This window comes from Mytilus galloprovincialis, chromosome 12 (genome assembly GCF_965363235.1).
Source record: "Mytilus galloprovincialis chromosome 12, xbMytGall1.hap1.1, whole genome shotgun sequence".
NCBI classification, from domain to species: domain Eukaryota; kingdom Metazoa; phylum Mollusca; class Bivalvia; order Mytilida; family Mytilidae; genus Mytilus; species Mytilus galloprovincialis.
The window spans coordinates 20,031,115-20,058,483 of NC_134849.1; the positions used below are offsets into that span (position 1 = coordinate 20,031,115).

The window sequence follows — 27,369 nt, forward strand, 5'->3', positions numbered from 1 at the left end:
ACCCCATGAGGGCCCTCTCAAATGCTTGGTATCAATCAAAGTATTATACATGCACTTCCAGAAGGTAGATTTCTATACAATACAGCTCAAATATAATCTAATGTTTAAATCTACAAACTTTGCTTATTTATCAATTTAAAGATGACATTAAACTAAACATGAAAAATCTGAACCATAAAGAGACCAAATACAGGGATTTCTTTCGAGAATAAATGGATCAGAAACCAGTTAGCAGTTTTTTTCCAGAATATTTGGATCAGAAAACAGATATGAGGGTATTTTTTTTTACTATCTATTTACCTCAAGTGTCAGATCTCTCTGTTGAGAATTACGAATCTTCTCCATTTCTCTGCGGAATTTACTTTCTTTCACAGGGAATCCCCCCAACTCACTGATCACAGATCCAGGTTCTGCCCCAACATCATCACAGAAGACACGCCCAAATAAGTCTAAAGCCAGACGCCATCTTCCTAAGAGAACATCATGTGACAATTGTTGACCAATAGGATTCTGTCTGCTGCAATTGAAGGTGATATTATTTATATATTCCTTTTCACTAGATAAATTTGATGACATAAATTACTATTTTTTTCTTTGAGCATTAAATTTTGAGCTTCATTGAGTTGCAAATCTATCTTAGCTTTTCCTTGAAAATTACTTCCTCATAAAACAAAAACAAAATCTTTTCAAGCAATCCACGAAACTGCAGATATGATTTGGTCAAAGCCAGATATTTTAAGATTATTTTTTTTAAATATATAAATATATGATATATAAAGGTAATCATGAAATGTATTTGACCTTTTTCTTATAGCTGCATTATAAATTTGAAAAAAAAATCATATCACATATTGATCTATTTCTAATATCTGTAAATCAAAATGTGTATATGTAAAAGTGATGTCTCTTTTGAATTTGTCTTTAAATTTTGTAAAAGTGAGGACGGTAAAAAATTAATAGTGTAGCATGCATATTCTTCACTTTTCTCTATTAATTCATTTTTAAATCTTCTTCATTCAGCCAATGGGGAATTTCATGGAATCACTGGGTTGCAGTGACCAAATTTTACCTTGTTGATGTAAATGGAAACGGTGCAGTAGCTGGTGACAAGCCAGATGTGGAGGCTTGAGATGTTTCTATGACAACAGTATTAGCAACATTTTCATTGGCTCCTACTATATCTACAGGTCCTTCTGTACTTGAACTGGGTACACTTGCACCAAGACTTCTAAAATATATTTATTTCAATTTATGAATAAAATTATGATGAAAGTCATAATTTTATATGTTTTTTTTTATTTTTAATTTAAACCTCTGATTTAAGTACTGTAAATTCAGAAATTATAGTGAGGTTTTTTATTATTGCAATAATGTGACAGGGTTAAAATCGCAATAATTTGAACTCACATTTTCAATTTTTTTTTATGAATAAAATAGGATTTTCTTCGATATTGCAAAAATTAAAATCACATTTTGGTCAAATATGACAACATCGCAATAATAAATTCAAGAAATAATTTCTGAATTTACAGTAGTCTATTTGCAACATTATGTTACACGACAGATGCCATGTGAGGAGCAGAATTTGCATACTCTTCAGTGGCACCTGAAATTATTCCCGGTTATAGATGGGGTTTCTATTGCTCAGTCTTTAGTTTTCTAAGTTGTGGTTTGTATAAAGTTGTCGTTCAGTCGTCTTTCTTTTAAGCCATGGGATTCTTTTCACCTTATGAGTTTGAATATACCTTTGGTATCTTAGCGTCTATTTTGAAGAAAGAATAAATTGTAATCCTTGGAATTTAAAAGCACAACCTTTAAACAAGTAACACTTTAATTCAAATGTAAATAATTGAATATTTAATTTTAGGTTCTTTTACTAGCATTGCAACCAATGAACTATAGTATTTTATTTTTGTAGAAAGTTTTTAATTCCTAAGAGGAAAGTCAGAAAAAATATTTAAGGTATAAATGAAACTGTATATTATATTTAACTCACCCACTTAGAGTACTACTAGTTTGTGGACCTGTGCTGCCTTCTGTTGACAAAGCACTTCCTGATACAACAGTGTCCATACTGCAAGGTGTTTCATCTGACCTTACACTCTGTGAACTTTGACCTTTAGATTCACTGTCTGACCTTTCATGTGAAGACTGAGAAGGAAATTCCGAAGTAATTTTATCATCTTGAGACGACAACAAAGATTTTAATGGTGAGGAAGTTGAGCTAGCAGACGACAACTTTGAAACAGATGAAGAAGAGGCTTGTGCAGAACTGGCATGCACTATAACACTAGCTTGTTGTCCTTCTATTTTTTGCTCCAGTGACTGTGTGTCTGCTTGAGATAAATCACTAGAAAGACTGACGTCATGTGATGAGGATAAGTTCATTGGTTCTTCAGTAGGAAATCTGTTGTGAAATGGTGCCTCTGGGACTCTACTACTTTGAGATGGTCCCGGTAGATTCTGATTAAACAGGGAACTAGTTGATGGGATATGAGACAGAGGTTTGACTATGACACTAGCATTGTTATATGACAAGTCTGTAGCAGATGTTGTCACAGGTGGAGCTGTTGTTGAACTGGTACCCGGCACTGCAGTTGTAGCTGTGGGAACAGATATGTCAGAAAGTCTAGCAGTCAAGGCCATTCGTACTGGAACTTTATCAGACAGGTTCCATGGCTCAGTGAATGCAGGCTGAACTTTGGTTTCACATGAACTAACAGCAGTTACTGTTTGTCTGGCCATTCCAAACAAATCTTCTCTCCTGGAATTTGGATGGAGAAGGTGTGGCTGGTCAGCCAATGGGAGAGCTTCTACTAAAGGTGTTTTGAAAGGATCTGGAGGAGGACATCCTAAAAATATAGTAGATTCAGAACGATGAAAAAATGGATGTTTTCTGCCAGACTTCCCAGTGGTCTCACTCTCACCATCCATACTTTCATTTTCAACTCCAGACAAACTGTTTCCCGTTATTTCGTCATTGTCTTCCTCATTTTCATTTTCATCATGATCACATGATATTACCGATATCCCATCACGTATGACGTCAGTGTCTGAATCTGTCCCACTTCTCATGTAATATATCAAGGCATCGAATACATAAGCAACGTGACGCATGGCTGATATATCCAAACTTGGAAGTGAGTCTGAATGTTCGTCATTATGTGACCTCATTAATGACAATGCATAGTTTAGAAAGTCTCTCCTAGCAACACTGCCATCAGCTGCTGTAAAAATAAAGCATGATGGTTAATTTTGTATACATTAATTTTAATAACCTTTTCATTCTAAATATGCTTAGTTCATGTCTGTCATATTTGATTTTTGTAAATTGTATCGTACAAATTATGCCATATGTTTTCTTCAATTGAGTCTTTCATATTTTTCATGTTGGGGCCTTTTAAAGCAGACTATAAGTTTATGGCCTTTTGTTATTGTTGAAGGCTATTCCTTTGCCTATAATTGATTGCATCCACTTCATTTGAACTTTGGTGGATAGTTGTCTTGTGGGGAATCATACCATATCTCCTTATTACTTATTGGATTTACTTTAATAAATTGGTTAAAAAAAAGTTGTGCATTTTATGGTGGTAAACTAATTTTATTCCTTGAATTTCAATAATTTTATTACTTGAATCAGAAATAGGTGCAAAATGATTCTGTTGTGACTTACAAGCTATAGTGCCGAATCTTGCTCTACGTCTCTCTAAGAATTGTGATATTGGATGAGATTCTTCCTGATTGTTTCTTTCCCTCTGAGTCCTGATGTAGTTGGAGTGCAGTGGATGTACAGGGTTAGATTGATCCGAGGTATTACTTAATGCTGAGCCAAATCTCAGCTGAGCTTCTGTAGAATCCATCACATCAAATAACCACTCCCAGGTATGGCGTAAATTCCACTCAGAGAAAAACTGTAAATATAACAAAAGTATGTTGTATGCCTCATAGAACTCCTAGTTCTAGTTTTTAATCAATTGTTTTATTGTGCTTAAGTTAAGGTTGCAACTCTTCCATACTAGGATCAGTTACAAAGCTTACAAATGTGATGACATCTTAAGCCAAGAATTTCATTGACTTTGTCTGAAAAATAGCAATAAAAAGTTTAGAAACTTCAATGTGAAACTATGGCTTCCTATCAAAAACAGTGTTAAGGTTGATTCGGATATTATGAACAGCTGATTATAGTAATCCTGAATGTAAATCTTTAGCTACCTGGTAAGAAATACCAAACATCCTGTGTATTTATTCTCATTACCTGTATATAGTAAACCTGCATATTAATCTATTACTTCCTGGTTAGAAATGCCAATCACCCTGTGTATTTATTGTAATTACCTGTCTATAGTAAACTTACATGTAAATCTATAGCTTCTTGGTCAGATATATCTAGCGTCCTGGGCAATCCTGGCGCTAATGCATGGTAATCCTGTAACATGGTAAGAAGGTCAGCAATCTGACGCACAATTATTCCGAACCCTCTGGCAAGCTGACTGGCAGTGGTAGTCATGGTTACAGCATTGTCATGACTTTGGGCAGAAGTAGTCGTCACAGTTGTGGTTCTTCGTAATGTTGAGGGATCAATATATATCAGACCACTTGTTCCACCTAAAAAAAAAAAAAAAAAACAGGTATTATTTGTTAAATTTGAGTAGGCTTTATATAGTTAGTCAAGAACTTGAACATTAATGTCACAACTGCTGGATTGTTTACCTATTTTCCAAGGCAAAGGAGTTTTGATCAAAGTTAATTTTTTTTAGATAAAGAAAACTGAAATAATACAATGTACAAAAAGAAAGAAGCAGAAAGATTGGTATATTCACCAGAGGTAGTATTAGTCGCAGCAGAAGGTGTTGGTCTGGAGGATGTTGTGTCCCTCTGTCTAATGGCCCACTGCATGGTCTGTGGTGCTTGAAGAGTTCTCTGTCCATGGCTCCCTATGAAAAAAAAACATTTCAATTCTCAAATATAAGGTCTTTAAAAAAGTCTACTACTAGTAACTGTTCTAAGGATGTCAAGACAATAATAATTGTATTTGTTATTTACAATTACCAGTTATGATAGGTGGAATACATTCAGGTACCATTCTAAAGTTGAGAATAGCAATGATCCAACATCCAGGTCTAGTCTCTCTTTATCACTGCAAGACTAGCAATTTTTGTGTAATGTAACACATATGCTAGGATAAGTTCTTGTTGTGATAGTGAAATATCAGTATCAAAAGTTAGGCCAACATTTCACCAAAAAGTAACCATTAGAATTGATTTTAAGCAATCTGAGAAGTTCATTACTTAATTATTTTTGTTGTACATTTTTTTTGTGAAATGAAGGCCTAGACTTTCAAACCATGTATTCTTTGACTTAAAACATATATATATATATATATATATATTGGTTTGATATCCAATTTATGACTTACAGACTCTGTTAAATTTACCACTTTTAATACTTTTCTAATAGCCAAGTCCTTTGTTTTTCAGGTTGTGCAGTTGTTGTCTCATTGAAATATGACCCACATTTGCTTTTGTCCATACCTATCATAGGCATAAGGATAATATACATGTTTCTAAACTTATAAATTTATAGCTGCTACACATTTTCCTGACTAAATTTGTCAGGTGTGTGCTGAAACTTGATTGGTTAATTTCTGGTTGCTTAACATCCAGTTGCAAATATTTCAGGCATGTTCAGGACGAGAACTGAAACTTCAGAATGTGTTTACTAGCCTGCTTGAAACAGAAACCTGATCTTAGAAAAGACTGTCCATGTTTTTGGCTTGCTCAATGTCCAGTGGCAAATATTTTGGCATGTTCAGGACAAAGACCTAAAACTTCAAAATGTTTTTACTAGCCTGCTTGAAACAGAAACCTGATCTTAGAAAAGACTGTCCATGTTTTTAGTTTGCTCAATGTCCAGAGTCAAATATTTCATGCATGTTCAGGACAAAAGCTGTCAGAATGTGTTAACTAGCCTCGGTAAAACAGAAAACTGATCTAAGAAAAGACTGTCCCATGTTTTTGGTTTGCTTAATGTCCAGTGGCAAATATTTCATGCAATTTCAGGACGAAAGCTGTCAGAATGTGTTTACTAGCCTCGGTAAAACAGAAACCTGATCTTAGAAAAGACTGTCCATGTTTTGTTCAAGCAAGTAAATGTACTGTCTTAACCTGATGTATTACATCTTTCTAACTGTTCATCAATAAAATTCATATCGTCCGCATCATTAGCCTCACTTTGGTTTTCGTCGCTCTCATAATCATCCTCTTGATTTGACGAGTCCGGAGAGTCACCACTGTCTTCTGAGAAATGGGCGAGACTTAATGGTCCTAAATAGAAATAATCCTTTAAGTTAACTGCTATGAAAAAGTTACTGATTTCTACAAGTTTAAAATGTGGACTGCTTTAAAAAGTTAAGGATCTTTTTAAGACATACAATTCAACTATATGAGTTTGAAAATTAGAATCAGAAAGCCATTTTCTTATAAATATTGCATGCCCTAATGTTTGACATATAACATTCAAAGGTAGTTTAAAAACTTGTGCCTTTTTATAATTTGTTATCTTTATTGAATAATTCTTTTCTTCTTCAAAATGTTTGGGTAAGACATTAATTGGAATGATATTGTGCTCAACAAAGCAAATTTTGAAATATTTCAAATATCAACATTTGAATTTTCTGTAAATGTTTGACTGTTCCAAGACAAATGTCCAAATTAAAGGTAATCCCTCAAAGAGTTGCTATGGTTGCTATAACAACACTTACCTGTTCCTGCATCTGAACCCGCTGTTGCTGCGGTAACAGCACTCCTCTGTACACTAACATTATCCTGGTTGCTATGACTACTTTCACTGTCACTCTCAGATTCTGCCAGCAAATCCAAATCCATGTCACTTTCAGCAGCACCTAAAAGGGATGTCAGGAAAAAAAATAAAATAATATATTTCTAAATTGCAAAATTGAGAATCGACCAGACCAAAGACAATGCAGAAAACAGCTGAAGGCAACCAATAGGTCAACACAGCAAACAAATCTTCAGCACCCAGGTGGGGGGTTTCAGCTAGACCCTAAAAAAATTGGCATGTTTACCCTTGAATACAAATTTGTCTGCCATTACTTAAAATCACAAATTTCCTGCAAAATATAATATACTGATTCAAAACATTTGATATTGTAATTAAAAAGTTATGTTAAAAGACTTTTTCAGTTATTGTATAACTAACTTCTGTTGAAAACCATGCCAATATAAAACCAGATGCTCTGCAGGGCACAGCTTTATACGACCGCAAAGGTTGAACCCTCAACAGTTGGGGCAAGTATGGACACCACATTCAGATTCAGCTCTAAATTTGGATTTCTTTTTATTTATGAAATCTGAAATAAGAAAATTGAACACCCCTGATTTGAACCAACTTGAAAACTGGGCCCATAATCAAAAATCTAAGTATATGTTTAGATTCAGCATATCAAAAAAGCCCAAGAATTCAATTTTTGTTAAAATCAAAATAAGTTTAATTTTGGACCCTTTGGACCTTAATGTAGACCAATTTGAAAACCGGACCAAAAATTAAGAATCTACACACACAGTTACATTCGGCATATCAAAGAACCCCAATTATTCGATTTTTGATGAAATCAAACAAAGTTTAATTTTGGACCCTTTGGGGCCCCTTTTTCCTAAACTGTTGGGACCAAAACTCCCAAAATCAATCCCAACCTTCCTTTTATGGTCATAAACCTTGTGTTTAAATTTCATTGATTTCTATTAACTTATACTAAAGTTATGGTGTGAAAAACCAAGAATAATGCTTATTTGGGCCCTTTTTAGCCCCTTATTTCCTAAACTGTTGGGACCAAAACTCCCAAAATCAATCCCAACCTTCCTTTTATAGTCATAAACCTTGTGTTAAAATTTCATAGATTTCTATTTACTTATACTCAAGTTGTAGTGCAAAAACCAAATGTCTTCTGACGACAACGACGACACAGACGACGACGCCTACGTGATACCAATATACGACAAAATTTTTTTCTATTTTTGCAGTCGCATAAAAATGATCAGAAATAGTAAATAGAAATAGCAAATAATGCCCCCCACTTTTCTGTATGTAGAATCAATTTTAAACAAGTATACTAATTTTCCCTAATACTGATGTATTCATTTGTTTTAATTTTCTAATGCACATTGATCAGTTGATTGAAAAAATTTATCAGAAATCTTTAGTAAATAGAAATAGCAAATAATGCCCCCCCCCCCCCCTCTTTCTGCATGTAGAATCAATTTTAAACAAGAATAACAATTTTCCTTAATAGAAAATTTAAATCCGATATCCTGATGATTAAAATCTATTTTTAGCTTTTATTATTTGGATCAGTTATTTTCCGTGTCATTTAAATATTTACTGATAAGTTAACTTGAATCAAGTATAGGCATGTCCTAAATAACTTCCTTGTTGGTTGACATTGAACAAACGGTGAAAGAGAACTAAACTTTTGTCATAACAAAATCAACAGGTATCTGGTTAAATTAATAGTTATTTTATTTAATGACTAGGTATAAAATGCAGGGTAATGTGTATGTAACCCATGTGCATACATTGTAAAAAATATGTCTTATTGTTAAAAGGAGTAGGTTCAGTAAGGTTCTAAAATGTCCCCCTTTTTTAGCGTAAATTTCAAGTTAGGATTTATCGAGCAATATCACAATAAATTATAGCTACAATGTAATACAAATAAGCCATTTTGTTGAAAATTTACGTTTCTGTGTTTTATAATGATGTAACAAGTTGTACTAATACATATATTGATTTTTCACAAAAAAATAAATGAAAATGGCTAAATTTCCATAGATTATTGGACAGGAAACATAGAGGGCATAAGTCAACAACAAATATCTTTTAAAATAAAGTGTGTAAAGACATTTCATGTCTTTTTTTAATATTTAGTTTGTCGACGCCTACGCTCTAGGTCTCCTGGTCATGCTGGTCCTTAAATTGGTTGAAATCCATCTGATTCTGTCAAATTTCACTAAAATTTCTTATCTTAACCTTTTTTGGATGTAAAAATCAACGTGTTAGAAAATAGGAAGTACACCACTAATTAATGGCCCCATTGCTTTCTATGTTAAATTCCTCAATTTTGAGTGGTCACAGCTCTTGTATCTTAAGTTCAAATAAAGTGACAATCATTGCATGTCAAAGCAACACCTTCTGGTGTCCTGTACTAAAAAAATCAACATACCTTACATGGCATATAAGAAAGAACTGGTTCCTGGAACTTCGGATGTACCAAAACAGGTACTTCCGATCTGACAAAAAGGCAAAATGTACCCTCCTTTTTAAATTTCATGCCATTTTTTTATTATTCAAATTTATCAGTCAAAAATTGTTCTGCAGTGATCACCAGTCATGCAGCTTTCATTTGATACCAAAATTAATTAAATATTCTAAATATTTTGAAAGTTATGTCCATGCGTAGGAACTATTTTGTGTTAAATATGTACTACTTTCTGGTATGTGCTTTCTGGCCAGGCCTGAATTAGTGGTGTTACACCAATAGTTCTATTTAACTTTCTCACATGTCTCTAAGGTCAACTTAAAACATTTTTTTGTCTTGTAACATTTAACTTTATAATCAGGGCCAAATATGGTCCTTACCATACTAACTCCTTTATAATCTATGATGTAATTCATCATTTTTACCTGTGTGATTGAGATTTATATATTCAAATTAGTTTTGTTGTATGTAATTAACAAGAAGCACAGCTAGTGGCCAATACAACAGGGTGAATCAATGCAAGATAAACAAATAAAATATACAGCAACAAACGACAAACATTGAATCATTCAACAAGTGCCTGTCCCTAGTCAGGAGCCTGTAATTAAGTGACTGAAGTTTGTTGTACATTATATTTCCTTTCGTTCATTTTTATGTCCATAAATCAGTGTGTTAAGTTTTCTCCTTTGAATTTTTTTACATTGGTCATTTCTGGCCAAATATCATTATCAATTCACCATGAACTATTTGGACCTCGACAAGAATGCAAAATAATTCTATCTTGGAAATTTTCAGGTCATGGCATCCAGTAAACCTATTCCATGTGGACCTTGTATAGAAGGAAAAGTTACCACTAAAGCTGACATCTGGTGTTACAACTGTGATGAAGGATTGTGTTCAACATGTTCTGGTCATCACAAAAGATATAGATTGTCACGTGATCATTTGACTATTGATATTAAAAGTTATAACCCTTCTGTCCGAGCTATCAAAACAGAATGTGACAAACATGGTCAACAGCTCAACTTATATTGCCCGAGTCATTTAATGCCTTGCTGTGATGAATGTATATCCAATAGTCATCCGAAATGTACCGGAATAAAAAGTTTAGCTAGCGTTGTGGAAATAACCAAGATTGAAAAAAAGAAAGAATCAGTAGAGAAAGATGTCAATTCCATCTTACATATCTTAGATAAAATTGTAAATAACAAATCACAAAACATTAAAAGAGGAGAACAAGAACATAAAAGCATTAAGGAATTCATTGTAAAAATACGCAATGAAATAGATGAACATTTAACCCACCTAGAGAAGAAGATCTACCAAGAAGCAGATACCATCTTGAATCAGGAAAAATCAAAAGCCACAGATTTAATAGCCGAAATTGAAGGAAAACAGAAAAACTTAAAGAAAATGCAAGACCAACTACATACAGTCATACCCCATGCCTCAAAACTCCAATCATTTCTAGGTGTACATCAGATTGAACAACAAGTACATCAATGTCAACGATACATAGATGATCTGGACAAAGACGACAGGGCAAAAGAATTTACCATCAAAATGGAGAAAAACAATGAAACAGAAAAGATAATAAAAAAGTTAGGATCCTTAGGAGAATTAACTGTTGTGAAATCAGATATGGATTTGAATAAAGAAACAGGTGTGAGAAGGGAAGCACAAGTAGAATCACAAGAACAATCAAACATAAACAACATGACCATCAACATTGAAAATATCAGTGACATGATTTGTCTGATGGATGGAAGACTTATAATAGTGCAATTGGGTGACAAAGTTAACCTACTTACTCCTGATGGCAAACTACTGAAAAAGTTACCTATACCTGGTCAGGTCTGGAGTGTTACACAGATCAATCAGATCACTATAGCCATAACTTATCCTTTTGAGAAAGCCATTAAGATCTTCAATATGGAGAATGAAACAGTTACCAAAGTTATCACTTTAGACAAAGGTTGCTGGGGATTATCATCATCAGATGATTCTCTTGTTGTAGGTTTGATTCATGATGAAATCAGTATTATAGACTTAGAAGGAAATACACTGAAGTCAATACAAGTTGAGTGTAAATCAGACCTGTATTACCTTGTTTACTGTAATGACAGAGTAATCTATAGTGACTATTATGGTAAAGCAGTATACTGTGTTGATGGATCAGGTAAACAGATCTGGCAATATAAACAGGATTTATCAGGACCAAAGGGACTTTGTACAGATACTTATGGTAACATTATTGTAGCAGATTACAACTCTCATAGAATAATAGTTATATCAAAAGATGGAAAGGAGAGTAAAGTACTACTTAGTGATGGACTGGAGCATCCTCAATTTATTTGTTTGAAACATTGTGAATCTTCAGGTTTTATATGTAATGTCTTTGGCAAAAACTTGACAAAGTTCAATTTCTCATCTTAATGAAATATACACTGGGAAGTCCAATGATTTTACCTGACTTTGATAAATGTACTACAACTAACAACTTGTTATTTCTTTTTATTTAATATCATTATATACACAATCAGTAAAATTATTTTTTGTTCAATTTTTACATAAATTAGGCCATTGGTTTTCTCGTTTGCATTGTTTCACATTTGTCATTTCGGGGCCTTTTATAGCTGACTATGCGGTAAGGGCTTTTTTCATTGTTGAAGGCCGTACGGTGACCTATTATTTGTTAATATCTGTGTTATTTTGGTCTCTTGTGGAGATTTGTCTCATTGGCAATCATCTAATTTTTTATATAAGTTGAGTCTGGTATCAGTTATTTTGGAACATATCCTGTGTTAGATCTCTCCATCATGTTCATAATTTTAAACATCTATACTTCTAAATTATTGATATCCAATTTGACAGCTGTCATGATGTTAAAACAGAGATTCAAAGGATACAATGTTAAATAAGAATAATGTAGGACAGATTAAAAACAACACCACTCTGGTCCTATTGTTTTCCACATTTGACCCCTGGTTGGAAAATTGACCCAGGTTCAAATTTTACGGCGTTCAATTTTCTATATGTCACCAATAGTTTACATGGTATATGTCACATGACGTTTTCAGTTGTAGCTAGAAAACCAGGATGGATTCAAATATAAATAGTTTGAAAGAATAGAAAACTGTGCACCTTAGAATTGCATTCATGACTGAATCAGATGACAATACATATACATTGACAAAAAATCTGGGCTAAAACACCCTAGTACTTTTCTGGTCCTCAAGGTTTAAACAAGTTTGCACACCCTGAAATGTCTTACTAAAGTTAGGAGATGTGGTATGATTTCCAATGAGACAATTATCAATCAAAGTTGCATGCTTTTTCTTGAACCATAATCAAGTACTAATTAAGGGGTGAAGGTCAAGTGAATCCTACCATACAGACATACCTTACAAACATTTCATTCATCAAAGGTAGTTAACCTATTGATTAATGTACCTGGAAACATAACAAAACCAAACCAGATGCTCTGCAGGGTGCAGCTTTATACAACCGCAGAGGCTGAACCCTGAACGGTTGGGGCAATTATGGACACAACATTCAAGCTGGATTCAGCTCTAAATTTTGATTGTGATTAAATAGTTGACACAGCATAGGTTTCTGACACAGAATGAATGTGGTCTAATAAACTTAAAATTTGTAGTTGCCCTTGAGTAGTTCACTATGCTGTTGAATATTAATCCTCTCAAAAAAATGTTTGAAGAAATTTTCTTTTTATTTATGAAATCTGAAATGAGAATCAAAGAGCTGAATAGCTCTGAGGGGAAAGACGGCCCTTGTTTCTATTTCATTTTTTTGGAGAGGGGGGTGGGTGTGGTATCGTTTGATAGTTTTCATATAAAGAATGAAAAAAAGAACAGCTAGGAACATGTAGAAAGGTTGACAATATTGAAATCAATTGTTGTTTAATGTAATTTTGTTTCTTTAGTTTAGGATTCAATTTAGACCAATGGAAGAGATCTGCATCTTCTAAATCTTAACATTCAATTAAAGTTGATAGTTAATTATCTAAAATTCAACTAGTTGAATTTGGTCATTTAACAACTACAATGTTTTTTGAAATCTTAATAGTGTACAACTGAACTGCAGGCTAGGGCCATTTTCCATTTTTTGTGACAGTATTCTTAAGATTTTTATTTTTTTTTCTTAAGAAAGTTAGGACTGAAAAATCTATTCAGTTTTAAATTTCCAGTGAAAAACTTCCCAGTTAAAACTCTCATCATACAGGTACAGGTACTAATAAAAAAAAACAATATGATTAATGTAAACTGTGTGAAGCTTGTTTCCAAATACTACATTTTAAAATATTTGTAAAATTTCATGAATAAATAGGTTTAAACAACAAAATGCAACATTTGGAATTTAATTTTTTCTTGTTACCATTACAATGATTATGTTGGTACACACAATTAAGTTTTAATGGAAGACTATATATATAGCTACTTATCATATACTAAATGTTACATTTTAAGTGTTTATTTTAGTGGATAATTACTCATAAATTGAGGTGCTCCTGATTTGGAGGCAGATTCTCAAAACAAAGTTTTGCAGAAAAAAATGAAAAATATCGTTTCTCTCCCCAATCACATGTAGCCCTCGGACTTTGTTTACTTTGAAAGTTGTTGACCTACAAATTAAAGTATTGCATATTGATGTTTGAATTATCTACAGCAAACATAACTATGTTTAAATTAAACAAATACGATTTTTTAATTAGTGCACAATCTTGGAGGATGTCTGTCATGTCTGAGACATGTGACAGAGTTGTCAAGTCACAACTGGAGATTTAGAAATTTTCAGCTGGAGTTTGTGCCTCATAACTGGAGATTTTTTATCAACATTTTTATCGACGTACACAATGGTTTTTTGGTGTTTAAACTGCATATTTTCCTTTTTTGTTAATGATTCTATAACTCCATAGCCATTTTTACTTGATAGAAATAGAAGATAAGGGTTTTTTAAATATTTATTTATTATATATAAAGTTCAAGATAGAGTGATTAGCCATCATATATAGTTGGTAAAAAGTATCTCTGCTTAAGCTACATTGTCAATTTTGGTACCACTAACTGAACAGTGGTGTTGACTTGATAGAGTTCTTCTTCTCTTCTTTAGTTTTTCAGTAGTCCTTCAATGATCTGAAGATTATTTACTGTTTGCGCTTTCTGGTGGGTTTGCCATATGTTTGGTCAAGTCATTAGGGTCACCATAGTCAGCTTTGCAATAAGTGTAGTAGGCACACATATCATATTTGAGATCATTAAGTCATTTGTCTTGAGGTTAAGTAATATAACTGTTCAATGTTTTTAACAGTACACAAAAAGTCGTTGTTTATACAACTTTAATTAATCCATTGTCAGTATTTCACTTTTAATCATCCAGACATGTGTCCTAAACTTGCTAGTTGATCACCAGGTAATTGCCAATACTCTTTTATTGCTGTTTATACAGTCTAATCCTTAACACCTTCATAGATAACTCAAGGCTATTTACCTTTTGACATCAAAACAGTTAAAGGAAACTTCCGTTTTTCTCGGACTTTTCCGATATGAATTTTGAGTTTCTCGGACTTTTTCCCTGTCAGTATCAATTTTGTAAACAAAAATTTCTACTGAAGATTTTTCGAGGTTGACATTCTCAAAAAGCGGAAGATTTCAAATTTTAACGGGAGGGACGGAAGAGGGTCTTAAAAGCGGGAGATTTTGACTCCCGCCGGAAGAATCACATGCAATCATTCAATGATTTAAAATAACCAGTGAAGGATATCCCTGCTTCAACGTAGTGTGGCATTCCAACAATGACGTCACTATAAAATATAATGTAGGTTGGATATATTTAGAATATCTCGTCATACTGATTTTTCCGGATTGTAAAAGAAACGTAAATAGTGTAAAGGAAAGCGAAATATACGATAATTTCAAGAGAAACAGAAGGGAAATGTGTAAAAAAGTGTTTACAGTCAATCTATTCATTTGTATCTACCCTTCTCATCAATGTCAGTAAGATTTGTTGGGGGGTTTTCCACACTATAAAAACAAAATGAATGATGTGAGGGAATGTCACTCTGGTCAACCCCATTGGGGATTGACGGCTTGAAGCCGTCTTCCCCAAAAATTGATCCCCCCCCCCCAATTTTTTTTCACATCCCTCTTTCCCTTATTCCAAAACTGATCTCAATTCAAAATACTAATGGAGTTTGCAACAATAACTACTCATTTAAATACATCATAGAATATTAAAATGTAAAAAAAGTGCTTGTTATCACTGAATGGTAAAGATTGTTTTAATTTATCAGTTGGTAGTAAAAGTGAATATACATTGTATATTGTATAATACAATGATTTAAGTTGATTCAACTACTATTATGGACAAAGACAGATAACTCCAATTGAAAATTTCTTGCTTTTGAGCAATATTGTGTAATTAAATATTTCTTGCTATTGTGCAATACTGTGCAATTGAAAATACTCGATATTGCACAATACTGTGAAATTGAAGATTTCTTGCTATTGCACAATACTGTGCAATTGAAAATTTCTTGCTATTGCACAATACTGTGCAATTGAAGATTTCTTGCTATTGCTGAATACTGTGCAATTGAAATTTTTTTGCTATTGCACAATACTTAATATAATAATTTTGGATCCTGATTTGGACCAACTTGAAAACTGGGCCCATAATAAAAAATCTAAGTACATGTTTAGATTCAGCATATCAAAGAAGCCCTAGAATTGAATTTTTGTTAAAATCAAACTTTGTTTAATTTTGGACCCTTTGGACCTTATTGTAGACCAATTTGAAAACGGGACCAAAAATTAAGAATCTACATACACAGTTAGATTTGGCATATCAAAGAACCCCAATTATTCAATTTTTGATGAAATCAAACTAAGTTCAATTTTGGACCCTTTGGGCCCCTTATTCCTAAACTGTTGGGACCAAAAACTCCCAAAATCAAACCCAACCTTCCTTTTATGGTCATAAACCTTGTGTTTAAATTTCATAGATTTCTATTTACTTATACTAAAGTTATGGTGCGAAAACCAGGAATAATGCTTATTTGGGCTCCTTTTTGGCCCCTAATTCCTAAACTGTTGGGATAAAAACTCCCAAAATCAATCCCAACCTTCTTTTTGTGGTCATAAACCTTGTGTTAAAATTTCATAGATTATTTCTATTCACTTTTACTAAAGTTAGAGTGCGAAAACTAAAAGTATTCGGATGACGACGACGCAGACGACGACGCCTACGTGATACCAATATACGACCAAAAAATTTTCAATTTTCGCGGTCGTATAAAAACCAAGAAAAATGCTTATTTTGGCCCTTTTTGGCCTAAACTGTTGGGATGTCAACTCCCAAAATCAATCCCAACCTTCCTTTTGTGTTCATAAACCTTGTGTTTAATTTTCATTGATTTCTATTTACTTATACTAAAGTTATTTTGCAAAAACCAAGAATAATCAGTGTTCTCCTCAGGCTGTTTTAGCGTCGCGGTACCGCGACGCTATATTTTTTCACCGTGATGCTATAATAAATCCCGCGACACTATAATTATTTGGAAGATGCTATTTTACTTGTCCTCAATTTTGAACTTTCATCTATTATCGATTATGATCATATATCACCTTTAATTGTAATCCCTTTAAGTCGGACACTAAAGGCAATTAAGAGATTAAATAGCTACAGTAGATGTTAATTGCCCTCAGGGTGATAACTGTTTGGATGCGAATATCCCAAGCTGACACTTGTGACATGACTAATACCACGTGTCTGCAATCACCAATTTCTACATGGAAAAATGCAATCACAAAACAATTCGAAATCTACGTTTTGTATTACGAAATTTCAAAGATTGAAACGATTTTTTTTTTTTAAAAGGTCGTTTATTTGTGCAACTCTCCAAAAATTACTTTCTTTCTCTTCCGGTAATACGAGAGCGAGAATTTTGGTTTAGAGCTAAAATAAGTTTAATACTTCTTTAAAAAGTTATCATAATTGGCTTAAGTTTATGTTTAATCCATTTAATGCATTAAAAGCGTCTTATTCATTCACAATCTCTTGTCAAACAATGTTTATTCTCGGACTCATTTTCATAAATTTTTCAACGGCCGCCATTGCACATTATTTGTGTAAACTACAGATAGCAACCGGACCAGATATGACAAAAATTCGCATTTTCACGATAATGACAACAGATGGACAGTAGACAGAAAAAATATACCAAGAGAGAAAACTACGCATTAACAAACTATTTGTTAGATAACTTTGTTAAAAATACATATAATATTGATGTAAAGATAAGAAACAACTGGGACTAATTCAGTGAGTGCCATGAAACAATGAATTTCATAAACATGATAAAAAAAAGTTTTGAAATTGATTTTTTTTTGCTACTTTTGCTATTTTATCTTTACTTAATATAATATATAAAATAGTTAATTTTGTGTACTAGATATTTAGTTTCGTATATATACAGGTTGCACTATAATGAACCATTCATTCATTTGACTTATTGTTGGGTAAATGAAACCACATATTTATTTTTATTTGGCACAAAAGGAAAAAAATAATTCTGTAACTATAAATAAATAAAGAAAACATAAACTGAAACAACTGTTTTTGTGGTTATAGTTATATTGTATTCTTAGTTATGAATTGAACAATAGGAAACAGGAAATACAGCATCAACGGACGCGACAAATGACATTAAAAAAAATACAGTTAATTTTTTTTACGCAAAATGTGTTGCTATCCAAAATTTCTGGGGAGAACACTGGAATAATGCTTATTTGGGCCCTTTTTTGGCCCTTAATTTCTAAACTGTTGGAACCAAAACTCCCAAAATCAATCCCAACTTTCCTTTTGTGGTCATAAACTTTGTGTCAAAATTTCATAGATTTCTATTTACTTAAAATAAAGTTAAAGTGCGAAAACCAAGAAAATGCTTATTTGGGCCCTTTTTGGCCCCTAATTCCTAAAATGTTGGGACCAAAACTCACAAAATCAATCCAAACCTTCTTTTTGTGGTCATAAACCATGTGTTAAAATTTCATAGATTTCTATTCACTTTTACTAAAAGTATTCGGCCGCCGCCGCCAACGTCATACCAATATACGACCAAAAAATTTTCAAATTTTTGCAGTCGTATAAAAACCAAGAATAATGCTTATTTGGGCCCTTTTTTGGCCCCTAATTCCTAAACAGTTGGAACCAAAACACCCAAAATCAATCCCAACCTTCCTTTTGTGGTCATAAACCTTGTGTCAAAATATCATTGATTTCTATTTACTTAAAATAAAGTTGTAGTGCAAAAACCTAGAAAATGCTTATTTGGGCACTTTTTGGCCCTTTATTCCTAAACTGTTGGGACCAAAACTTCCAAAATCAATCCCAACCTTCCTTTTATGGTCATAAACCTTGTGTTTAAATTTCATAGATTTCTATTTACTTTTACTTAAGGGGTCATCCATAATTGTCAACCATTTTCCAAAGTGTACAAAACGTACACTTTTTCAGACCCCCCACCCTCCCTCAAAAAGTGTACATCAACCATTTTCAGATTTCAAGAGAGGAATCAATCATTCTTAATAAAAAGAAGATCCTGTTTATTATATTTTAGTTTAATATAGAAATTTGCATTGAAAATAAACTAAAACATATCTGACTGTTTTATTTGATGACATCTGTCTGTGATGCTTGTGTTTTGTCAGAATAAAGAGTACAAAGATTAGTGTTTCCCCTATCACACAGTTGGAATGGTAACTCCAATGAAAAAGGGCACCTAGAGCATGCAAAAGATAAACAAAAGGGCACATAAATTATGCTATAAAGAATCAAATAAAGGGAAGTGCATGGTTATATTGCATTGGTAAAGGATGGACTGACAGTTGTTGTAGAATCAGAGCTCAAGACAGCAATAAATAAAAGAGTAATGTTTTAAAACATTTAAAGTTTTTAAATTTCCCGCCTGTATTTCTATTTAAAAGGTCCCTGTAAATTTGCCATTCATGGCACTATTATTGTTTATGTATATATATACTGGATATTTTTTAAGTTAAGATTAAACTTCATATGGAGGTGCTCCTAATTAAAAGAGGCTTATGCTAAGAAAAATAAGTTTACTTCCGGTTTACTGGTTTACTATTTTGGAATGCATTACAAGAAAATTAATCAATGGACCAGTTTAAAATCTTTTCACAAAATGGCGTCTTGTCAAAATCAAAACATTCAAAGAATTTAGTGTTTCCATCGATTTTGTTTATTAAACAGAGTGAAACGAGAACGATCTATAATAAAGCAGGTGAAATTGACAATAGGGGGTACTGAGAAATGCTTGCAAACTTTTTGTTTAAATAATTTTACTAGTTCACATTTTTGAAAAATTTAGTTTTCATATGATTTGATCTTTTGATCGTTCAATCCGGATTGAGGAGAATTATGATAACGAAATAAATATCATCAAGTGAAAATAATAAAGAAGAAATAAGAAGAGAAACACATCCAAGCCAATTCTTAATTTTATACATCGACCTTCCCTACCATGCCTACGGACACGAAATAAATTTCGGAAATAATAAAAAAAAAAGCGTACGGTAAAAATGTTGATTTTTTAACCCCCTCCCCCCGAGTGTACGTTTTGTACACTTTGGAAAATGGTTGACAATTATGGATGACCCCTAAGTGAGAGTGCGAAAACCAAATGTCTTTGGCCGACGACGCAGACAACAATGCCAACGTGATCCCAATGTACGACAAAAAAAAATTCATTTTTTGCGGTCGTATAAAAACTAAGAATAATGCTTATATGGGCCCTTTTTTGGCCCCTAATTCCTGAACAGTTGGAACCAAAACAACCAAAATCAATCCCAACCTTCCTTTTGTGGTCATACACTTTGTGTCAAAATATCATTGATTTCTATTTACTTAAAGTAAAGTTATAGAGCGAAAACCTAGAAAATGCTTATTTGGGCCCTTTTTGGCCCCATAATTCCTAAACTGTTGGGACCAAAACTTCCAAAATCAATCCCACCTTCCTTTTATGGTCATAAACCTTGTGTTTAAATTTCATACATTTCTATTTACTTAAACTAAAGTTATAGTGCGAAAACCAAAAGTATTCGGACGACGACGACGATGCCAATGTGATACCAATATACGACCAAAAAATTTTCAATTTTTGCAGTTGTATAAATAGACATTACTGACCTTCTTCATGATCACCATGACCTTGATCCTGATCTGAGTGTTCTGACTGATGGTCCTCATTATGATCAATATCTGATCCGTCATCATCTCTTTCCAACCCATCAACAACCTCAACCTACAAAAACAATTTTACAGCTATGTTTTATTCATCATATGTATCCGTCAATTTTCTGAAGATTAGATTTAGTACAGTGTGGACAAGTGGACCAGACTAACTGTTGGGTCAGACGAAATCACAAAGTAATGGATTTTTCTCATTGTTGAAGGCTCATAATTGCTAACATCCACTTCATTTTAATTCTGGTAGATAGTTGTCTCATTAACAAGAGGCTCTCAAGAGCCTGAATCGCTCACCTTAATTCTTTTGGTTAAATCTCTCATCAATGATTATTTTGGCTTTTCAATTTATTTAAATGTTTTTTGGATCGTCCTATTTTCTTCAAAAGCCAAAAAAAATAATCATTTTCTCCTATGTTCTATTTTAGCCATAGGAGCTATGTTTCTGACATACAAGGAAATAAAATATAAAATTTATACTAGATACTCTGAAACTCATTTAGCCTAAGTTTGGCTGAAATTGATACAGCAGTTTCAAAGGAGAAGATTTTTTAAAGTAAGTCAACATGATGAACAAATTGTGAAAAAAGTCTTTAAAGGGCAATAACTCCTTAAGGGGTCAATTGACAATTTTGGTCAAATTGACTTAATTGAAGATCTTACTTTGCTGAACATTATTGCTGTTTACAGTTTATTTCTATCTATAATTATATTCAAGATAATAAACAAAAACAGCAAAATTTCCTTAAAATTATCAATTCAGGGGCAGCAACCCAACAACAGGTTGTCTGATTCATCTGAAAATTTCAGGGCAGATAGATCTTGACCTGATAAACAATATTACCCAACGTCAGATTTGCTCTAAATGCTTTGGTTTTTGAGTTATAAGCCAAAAACTGCATTTGACCCTTATGTTCTATTTTTAGCAATGGCGACCATGTTTGTTGATAGATCATAACTTCGGATAAAATTTACAAACTAGAATCATGTTCCTTAGGGTATCTTAGATACCCTAAGGAACATTCAGTTAAAGTTTGGAAGTATTTGGCCCAGTAGTTTCAGAGGAGAAGATTTTTGTAAAAGATAACTAAGATTTACGAAAAATGGTTAAAAATTGACTATAAAGGGCTATAACTCCTATAGGGGTCAACTGACCATTTCCGTCATGTTGACTTATTTGTAAATCTTACTTTGCTGAACATTATTGCTGTTTACAGTTTATCTCTATCTATAATAATATTCAAGATAATAACCAAAAACAGCAAAATTTCCTTAAAATTACCAATTCAGAGGCAGTAACCCAACAACAGGTTGTCTGATTCATCTGAAAATTTCAGGGCAGATAGATCTTGACCTGATAAACAATATTATCCCATGTCAGATTTGCTCTAAATGCTTTGGTTTTTGAGTTATAAGCCAAAAACTGCATTTGACCCCTATGTTCTATTTTTAGCAATGGCGACCATGTTTGTTGATAGATCACAACTTCTGATACAATTTACAAACAAGATACCCTAAGGAACATTCAGTTAAAGTTTGGAAGTATTTGGCCCAGTAGTTTCAGAGGAGAAGATTTTTGTAAAAGATTACTAAGATTTACGAAAAATGGTTAAAAATTGACTATAAAGGGCAATAACTCCTAAAGGGGTCAACTGACCATTTCCGTTATGTTGACTTATTTGTAAATCTTACTTTGCTGAACATTATTCCTGTTTACAGTTTATCTCTATCTATAATAATATTCAAGATAATAACCAAAAACAGCAAAATTTCCTTAAAATTACCAATTCAGGGGCAGCAACCCAACAACAGGTTGTCTGATTCATCTGAAAATTTCAGGGTAGATAGATCTTACCTGGTAAAGAATATTACCCCGTCAGATTTGCTCTAAATGCTTTGGTTTTTGAGTTATAAGCCAAAAACTGCATTTGACCCCTATGTTCTATTTTTAGCAATGGCGACCATGTTTGTTGATAGATCATAACTTCGGATACAATTTACAAACTAGATACCCTAAGGAACATTCAATTAAAGTTTGGAAGTATTTGGCCCAGTAGTTTCAGAGGAGAAGATTTTTGTAAAAGATTACTAAGATTTACGAAAAATGGTTAAAAATTGACTATAAAGGGCAATAACTCCTAAAGGGGTCAACTGACCATTTCCGTTATGTTGACTTATTTGTAAATCTTACTTTGCTGAACATTATTCCTGTATACAGTTTATCTCTATCTATAATAATATTCAAGATAATAACCAAAAACAGCAAAATTTCCTCAAAATTACCAATTCAGGGGCAGCAACCCAACAACGGGTTGTCTGATTCATCTGAAAATTTAAGGGCAGATAGATCTTGACCTGATAAACAATATTACCCCAGTCAGATTTGCTCTAAATGCTTTGGTTTTTGAGTTATAAGCCAAAAACTGCATTTGACCCCTATGTTCTATTTTTAGCAATGGCGACCATGTTTGTTGATAGATCATAACTTCGGATACACTTTACAAACTAGATACCCTAAGGAACATTCAGTTAAAGTTTGAAAGTATTTGGCCCAGTAGTTTCAGAGGAGAAGATTCTTGAAATAGTTTACGACGACAAACGACGGACGACAGACGACGGACGACGACGGACGCCAAGTGATGGCATAAGCTCACTTGTCCCTTCGGAACAGGTGAGCTAAAAATCATACCACTATCTCCTTATTTATATATAAACAGGGGCGGATCCAGCCATTTTAAAAAGAGGGGGTTCCTAACCCAGGACAAAGGGGGGGTTCCAATTACATGTCCCCATTCAAATGCATTGATCGTCCAAAAAAAAGGGGGGGTTCCAACCCCCGGAACCCCCCCTCTGGATCCGCGCCTGTATAAATTTCTATGTGACATATTTATACTCAAATAATTTAGATGCAAGAATGAAAACAATTATAAAGGCTAAATAAAAAAGAATTTGTGTTTACCCTACAGTCACTATTTTTTAAGCTAAAACCAGGTGCTCCGCAGGGCGCAGCTTTATACGACCGCAGAGGTCGAACCCTGAACAGTTGGGGCAAGTATGGACAAAACATTCTAGCGTGATACAGCTCTGAATTTGGATTGTGATCAAATTTTTGACATTACATGGGTTTTTTTTACACAAAACAAATGTCAAGATTTTACAAATTTTACAATTAAAGATTTCTTCTTCAAACTTTTTAAATCTAAAATTAAATAGTTGACACAGCATAGGTTTCTGACACAGAATGAATGTGGTCTAATGAACTTAAAAGTTTGCTTTTGCCTTTTAGCAATTCACTATGCTGTTGAATATTAATCCTCTCAAAAAAATGTTTGAAGAAATTTTCTTTTTATTTATGAAATCTGAAATGAGAAAAATTTAACCTCCCCCCTTTTTTCACATCCCCGTTTCCCTTTTTCCAAAACTGATATCAATTCAAATTTCTAATGGAGTTTGCAACAATAACTACTCTTTTAAATACATCATAAAATATTAAAATGTAAAATAAAGTGCTTGTTATCACTGAATGGTAAAGATTGGTTGGTAGTAAAAGTGAATATACATTGTTTATTGTATAAAACAATAAAAATCAAAGAGCTGATAGCTCTGAAGTGGAAGAAGGTGAATAAAAGGTAACTTGAATTACCATAAAAGCAGCCCCACTTACCCAGGCTGCTTTGTTCCATTATCGTTAAAATGTATTTTTTTTCTTCAAACAAGAAAAGGTCATAAGTACATGGATTTCCCATCCGTACAATCATTTTCTATGTTCAGTTGACTATGAAAATTAGGTAAAATCTTTAATTTGGCAGTAATTAAGAAGATCATATCAAGAGGAACACATGTGTACTAAGTTTCAAGTTGATTGGATTTCAACTTCATCAAAAACTACCTCGACCATAAACTTTATAACCAGAAGCAGGACGGACGGACAGACTAGAAAACATATTGCCCATAAATGGAGCATAAAAATAGTAAGACTTGTTACATACCTGCCAACTTTTGAAAGTTCCCATATGGGTTTTTACTGCACAACAACAAAATTAAAGGTTACAATTTTTAGCGATATATTTTGCAAGATCTGGATTGTCTAGAAAAAGTGTCATATTTGTATGAACTTACATGACTTACATGCCTTTTCCTTAAGTCTGTTTGCATAATTCTAGTTATATATTAAATCGGTAGAAAAATTATACATGAAGCTAGCAGAAGCTAGACTATTTGCCTGGTTGCACATATTGTATGTTGACTTATAACCAGTTATAAACAAATTTAATATATAAACTTCAATTTAATCCTTGAAAGGAGGTCTAAATTAATAAAATAATTTATAAATTTTAATTTTTTTATTTGTCCAAAATCATTTAAATTCATTTAATCAACATCCTTTTATGATTATTTGATTAAAATATTAATCATTTATAGTCTTTTTACCATTTACAGCAAAATAACTGAAAACAGGATAAAACAAAGGGAAGTAACAAAAAAGTATTTCAATATTCCCAATACACATCGTTTTGATAACACAACGGCAGTTAGCCGGAGGTAAACATCGTTGATTACCAGTATGTTTGACACCCAAGCTGTCAAGTGAAGCCATATAATTATACATCTTCTTTGATGTTCAGGTAAAATTTAACACAGGTGTCAATTACACCCGTACAGTAGTAAGAAATGATCAAATATGGCGTCTGAAAAATTTCATACACGGGAGTTTGTTCTCCTAAACGGGAGGTTCACATGTATGTTACGAAGGGCATCTAATTCACATGACAAATGAAACCCATGAATAAAGATAACACTTTATATATCCTTTTTATTTATATAAAAATAAAATCTTCTTGTCTGCAGGATTGCAAATTCGTAACTTCAAGGGCGAACTTGTAAACAGGGCGAGTTGTACCGATACCAAATTCACGCATGCGTAATACAAATATCTACAGTTAAAACATCCTGTTACAAGTAAACAAATTACGTTCATGTGGATGAGATGAAACCTAATAATTTACATAAATAAAAGGGTCATATTTACGATAGTGATTGTTTTACAATCATAATTTACAAATTAAATGATTCAGATGCCCAATCATGTGTAAAAATCGGTGTCAGGAATCTAAGTTGTTTTGAAATTGTAATACACGAAATGAATGCGGCATACGGAGACTCAAAGCCAATGGTCGGCCCCTTAAGTCTTCAGAAGACTTGACGTCTTCTTCCACTAAAAACTTCATCAGCAACATTTTATATTGGCAAATTTCCAATGAAGTTATTTACATAAAGTTATTGGCAAATAAAAATAGAAAATGACATCATAGTCATGTCTGGCAAATGTCCAACATACATTATCTTAAAACATTTTAGATAAGATAAGGAAATAAGATGTAAAAAAAACTGCTTGTTGTCACTGAATGGTAAAGATTATTTTAATTTATCAGTTGGTAGTAAAAAGTGAATATACATTGTATATTGTATAAAACAAAGATTTAAGTTGATTATGGAAAAAGAAAGATAACTCCAATTAAAAAAAAATCTTGCTATTGCACAATATTTTGCAATTAGATATTTCTTGCTTACTATTCTGGACAAAGAAAGATAACTCTAATTAAAAAAAAAATTGCTATTTCACAATATTGTGCAATTAGATATTTCTTGCCATTGCGCAATACTGTGCAATTGAAAAGACTTGCTATTGCACAATACTTAATATAATAATTTTAGATCCTGATTTGGACCAACTTGAAAACTGGGCCCATAATAAAAAATCTAAGTACATTTTTGGATTCAGCATATCAAAGAACCCCAAGATTTCAATTTTTGTTAAAATCAGACTAAGTTTAATTTTGGACCCTTTGGACTTTAGTGTAGACCAATTTGAAAACAGGACCAAAAATGAAGAATCTACATACACAGTTAGATTTGGTATATCAAAGAACCCCATTTATTCAATTTTTGATGAAATCAAACAAAGTTTAATTTTGGACCCCGATTTGGACCAATCTGAAAACTGGGCCAATAATCAAGAATCTAAGTACATTTTTTGATTCAGCATATCAAAGAACCTAACTGATTCATTTTTTGTCAAAATCAAACCAGTGATTTTGCTAGCGCCTGTCACTTTCGTATTTTACGAAAGGGTTTTCTCATTGATGAAAGTATTTCAAATCATTTTCGTCACTTTAATTTTGGAAGTGTAAAAAAAATTTCGCAATAAAAACTATAAATCTACCTGTCTTCATCTTTTGACAAGTTTATGACCTCCAGGTAATTAACATTTTCAACAGTTGTTACAAGTTGTGATTACAACTAATCCGCTTATCGCCATCAGATGGGTCACTTATCAGTAATTTATTAATTAACCCCATAATTGAATGACCATCATAATTATTTCCCCAGGAAAATCAGTCAGTTGGCATTTCAACAACCAGGAGTATAATTTCGTCATTTAATCAAAAATGTAACAACCCGGACAGTTCGCATTTGAATTTCAATATTTCCCAAACGATCACAATCTGAAGTTAGTTTGTCGTAGATTCGTCATTCGAAGGCATTTTCGTCATATTTGATTTAAATTTTCATCAAAAATTTTCGACAATTTCCATTTAAAATAAAGAACTTTCATGTGTTTATTCAAAAAGTTCACGAGAAATGTTTTAAACAGGTGCTTCCTGTATTGTGTTCTACGCATGCGTGAAAGTATCCCTTTGACTATTTATAGACATTAAAAACGTAAAATACGAAATCATTTAGAATCAATTAAACGAGAGAGACAAATATATATCTCTTACTAAAGGAATTTAAATCGAAAAATAATAATTTCCTGA

The 27,369-nt window shown here is 32.8% G+C and overlaps 2 protein-coding genes across 4 annotated transcripts in view; one reads left to right on the plus strand and one right to left on the minus strand.

The window, feature by feature from the left end:
• Window positions 1-27,369, minus strand: part of LOC143053522 (E3 ubiquitin-protein ligase UBR5-like) — a 57,202-nt gene that overhangs the window by 11,279 nt on the left and 18,554 nt on the right. The window contains exons 17-25 of one of the 3 annotated variants that reach the window (XM_076226315.1): window positions 20,495-20,609; window positions 6,761-6,901; window positions 6,231-6,323; window positions 4,821-4,934; window positions 4,355-4,605; window positions 3,674-3,911; window positions 1,997-3,227; window positions 1,070-1,228; window positions 301-517 (exon numbers count right to left, since the gene is read on the minus strand). In XM_076226315.1, coding sequence (XP_076082430.1) covers window positions 301-517; window positions 1,070-1,228; window positions 1,997-3,227; window positions 3,674-3,911; window positions 4,355-4,605; window positions 4,821-4,934; window positions 6,231-6,323; window positions 6,761-6,901; window positions 20,495-20,609 — 2,559 coding nt within the window. Of the gene's footprint in view, window positions 1-300; window positions 518-1,069; window positions 1,229-1,996; window positions 3,228-3,673; window positions 3,912-4,354; window positions 4,606-4,820; window positions 4,935-6,164; window positions 6,324-6,760; window positions 6,902-20,494; window positions 20,610-27,369 lie in introns of all 3 variants that reach the window. The other 2 variants (XM_076226314.1, XM_076226313.1) reach the window with 2 other exon arrangements.
• LOC143053524 (uncharacterized) lies at window positions 8,410-11,822 on the plus strand. Its single transcript, XM_076226316.1, has 2 exons — window positions 8,410-8,509; window positions 10,067-11,822. The coding sequence occupies exon 2, from the start codon at window positions 10,070-10,072 to the stop codon at window positions 11,705-11,707; it is 1,638 nt and encodes a 545-aa protein (XP_076082431.1). The 5' UTR covers window positions 8,410-8,509; window positions 10,067-10,069; the 3' UTR covers window positions 11,708-11,822.

Coding starts and splice junctions, on each gene's coding strand:
- LOC143053524 (XM_076226316.1), top strand. CDS start 10,070: ATGGCATCCAGTAAACCTATTCCATGTGGACCTTGTATAGAAGGAAAA.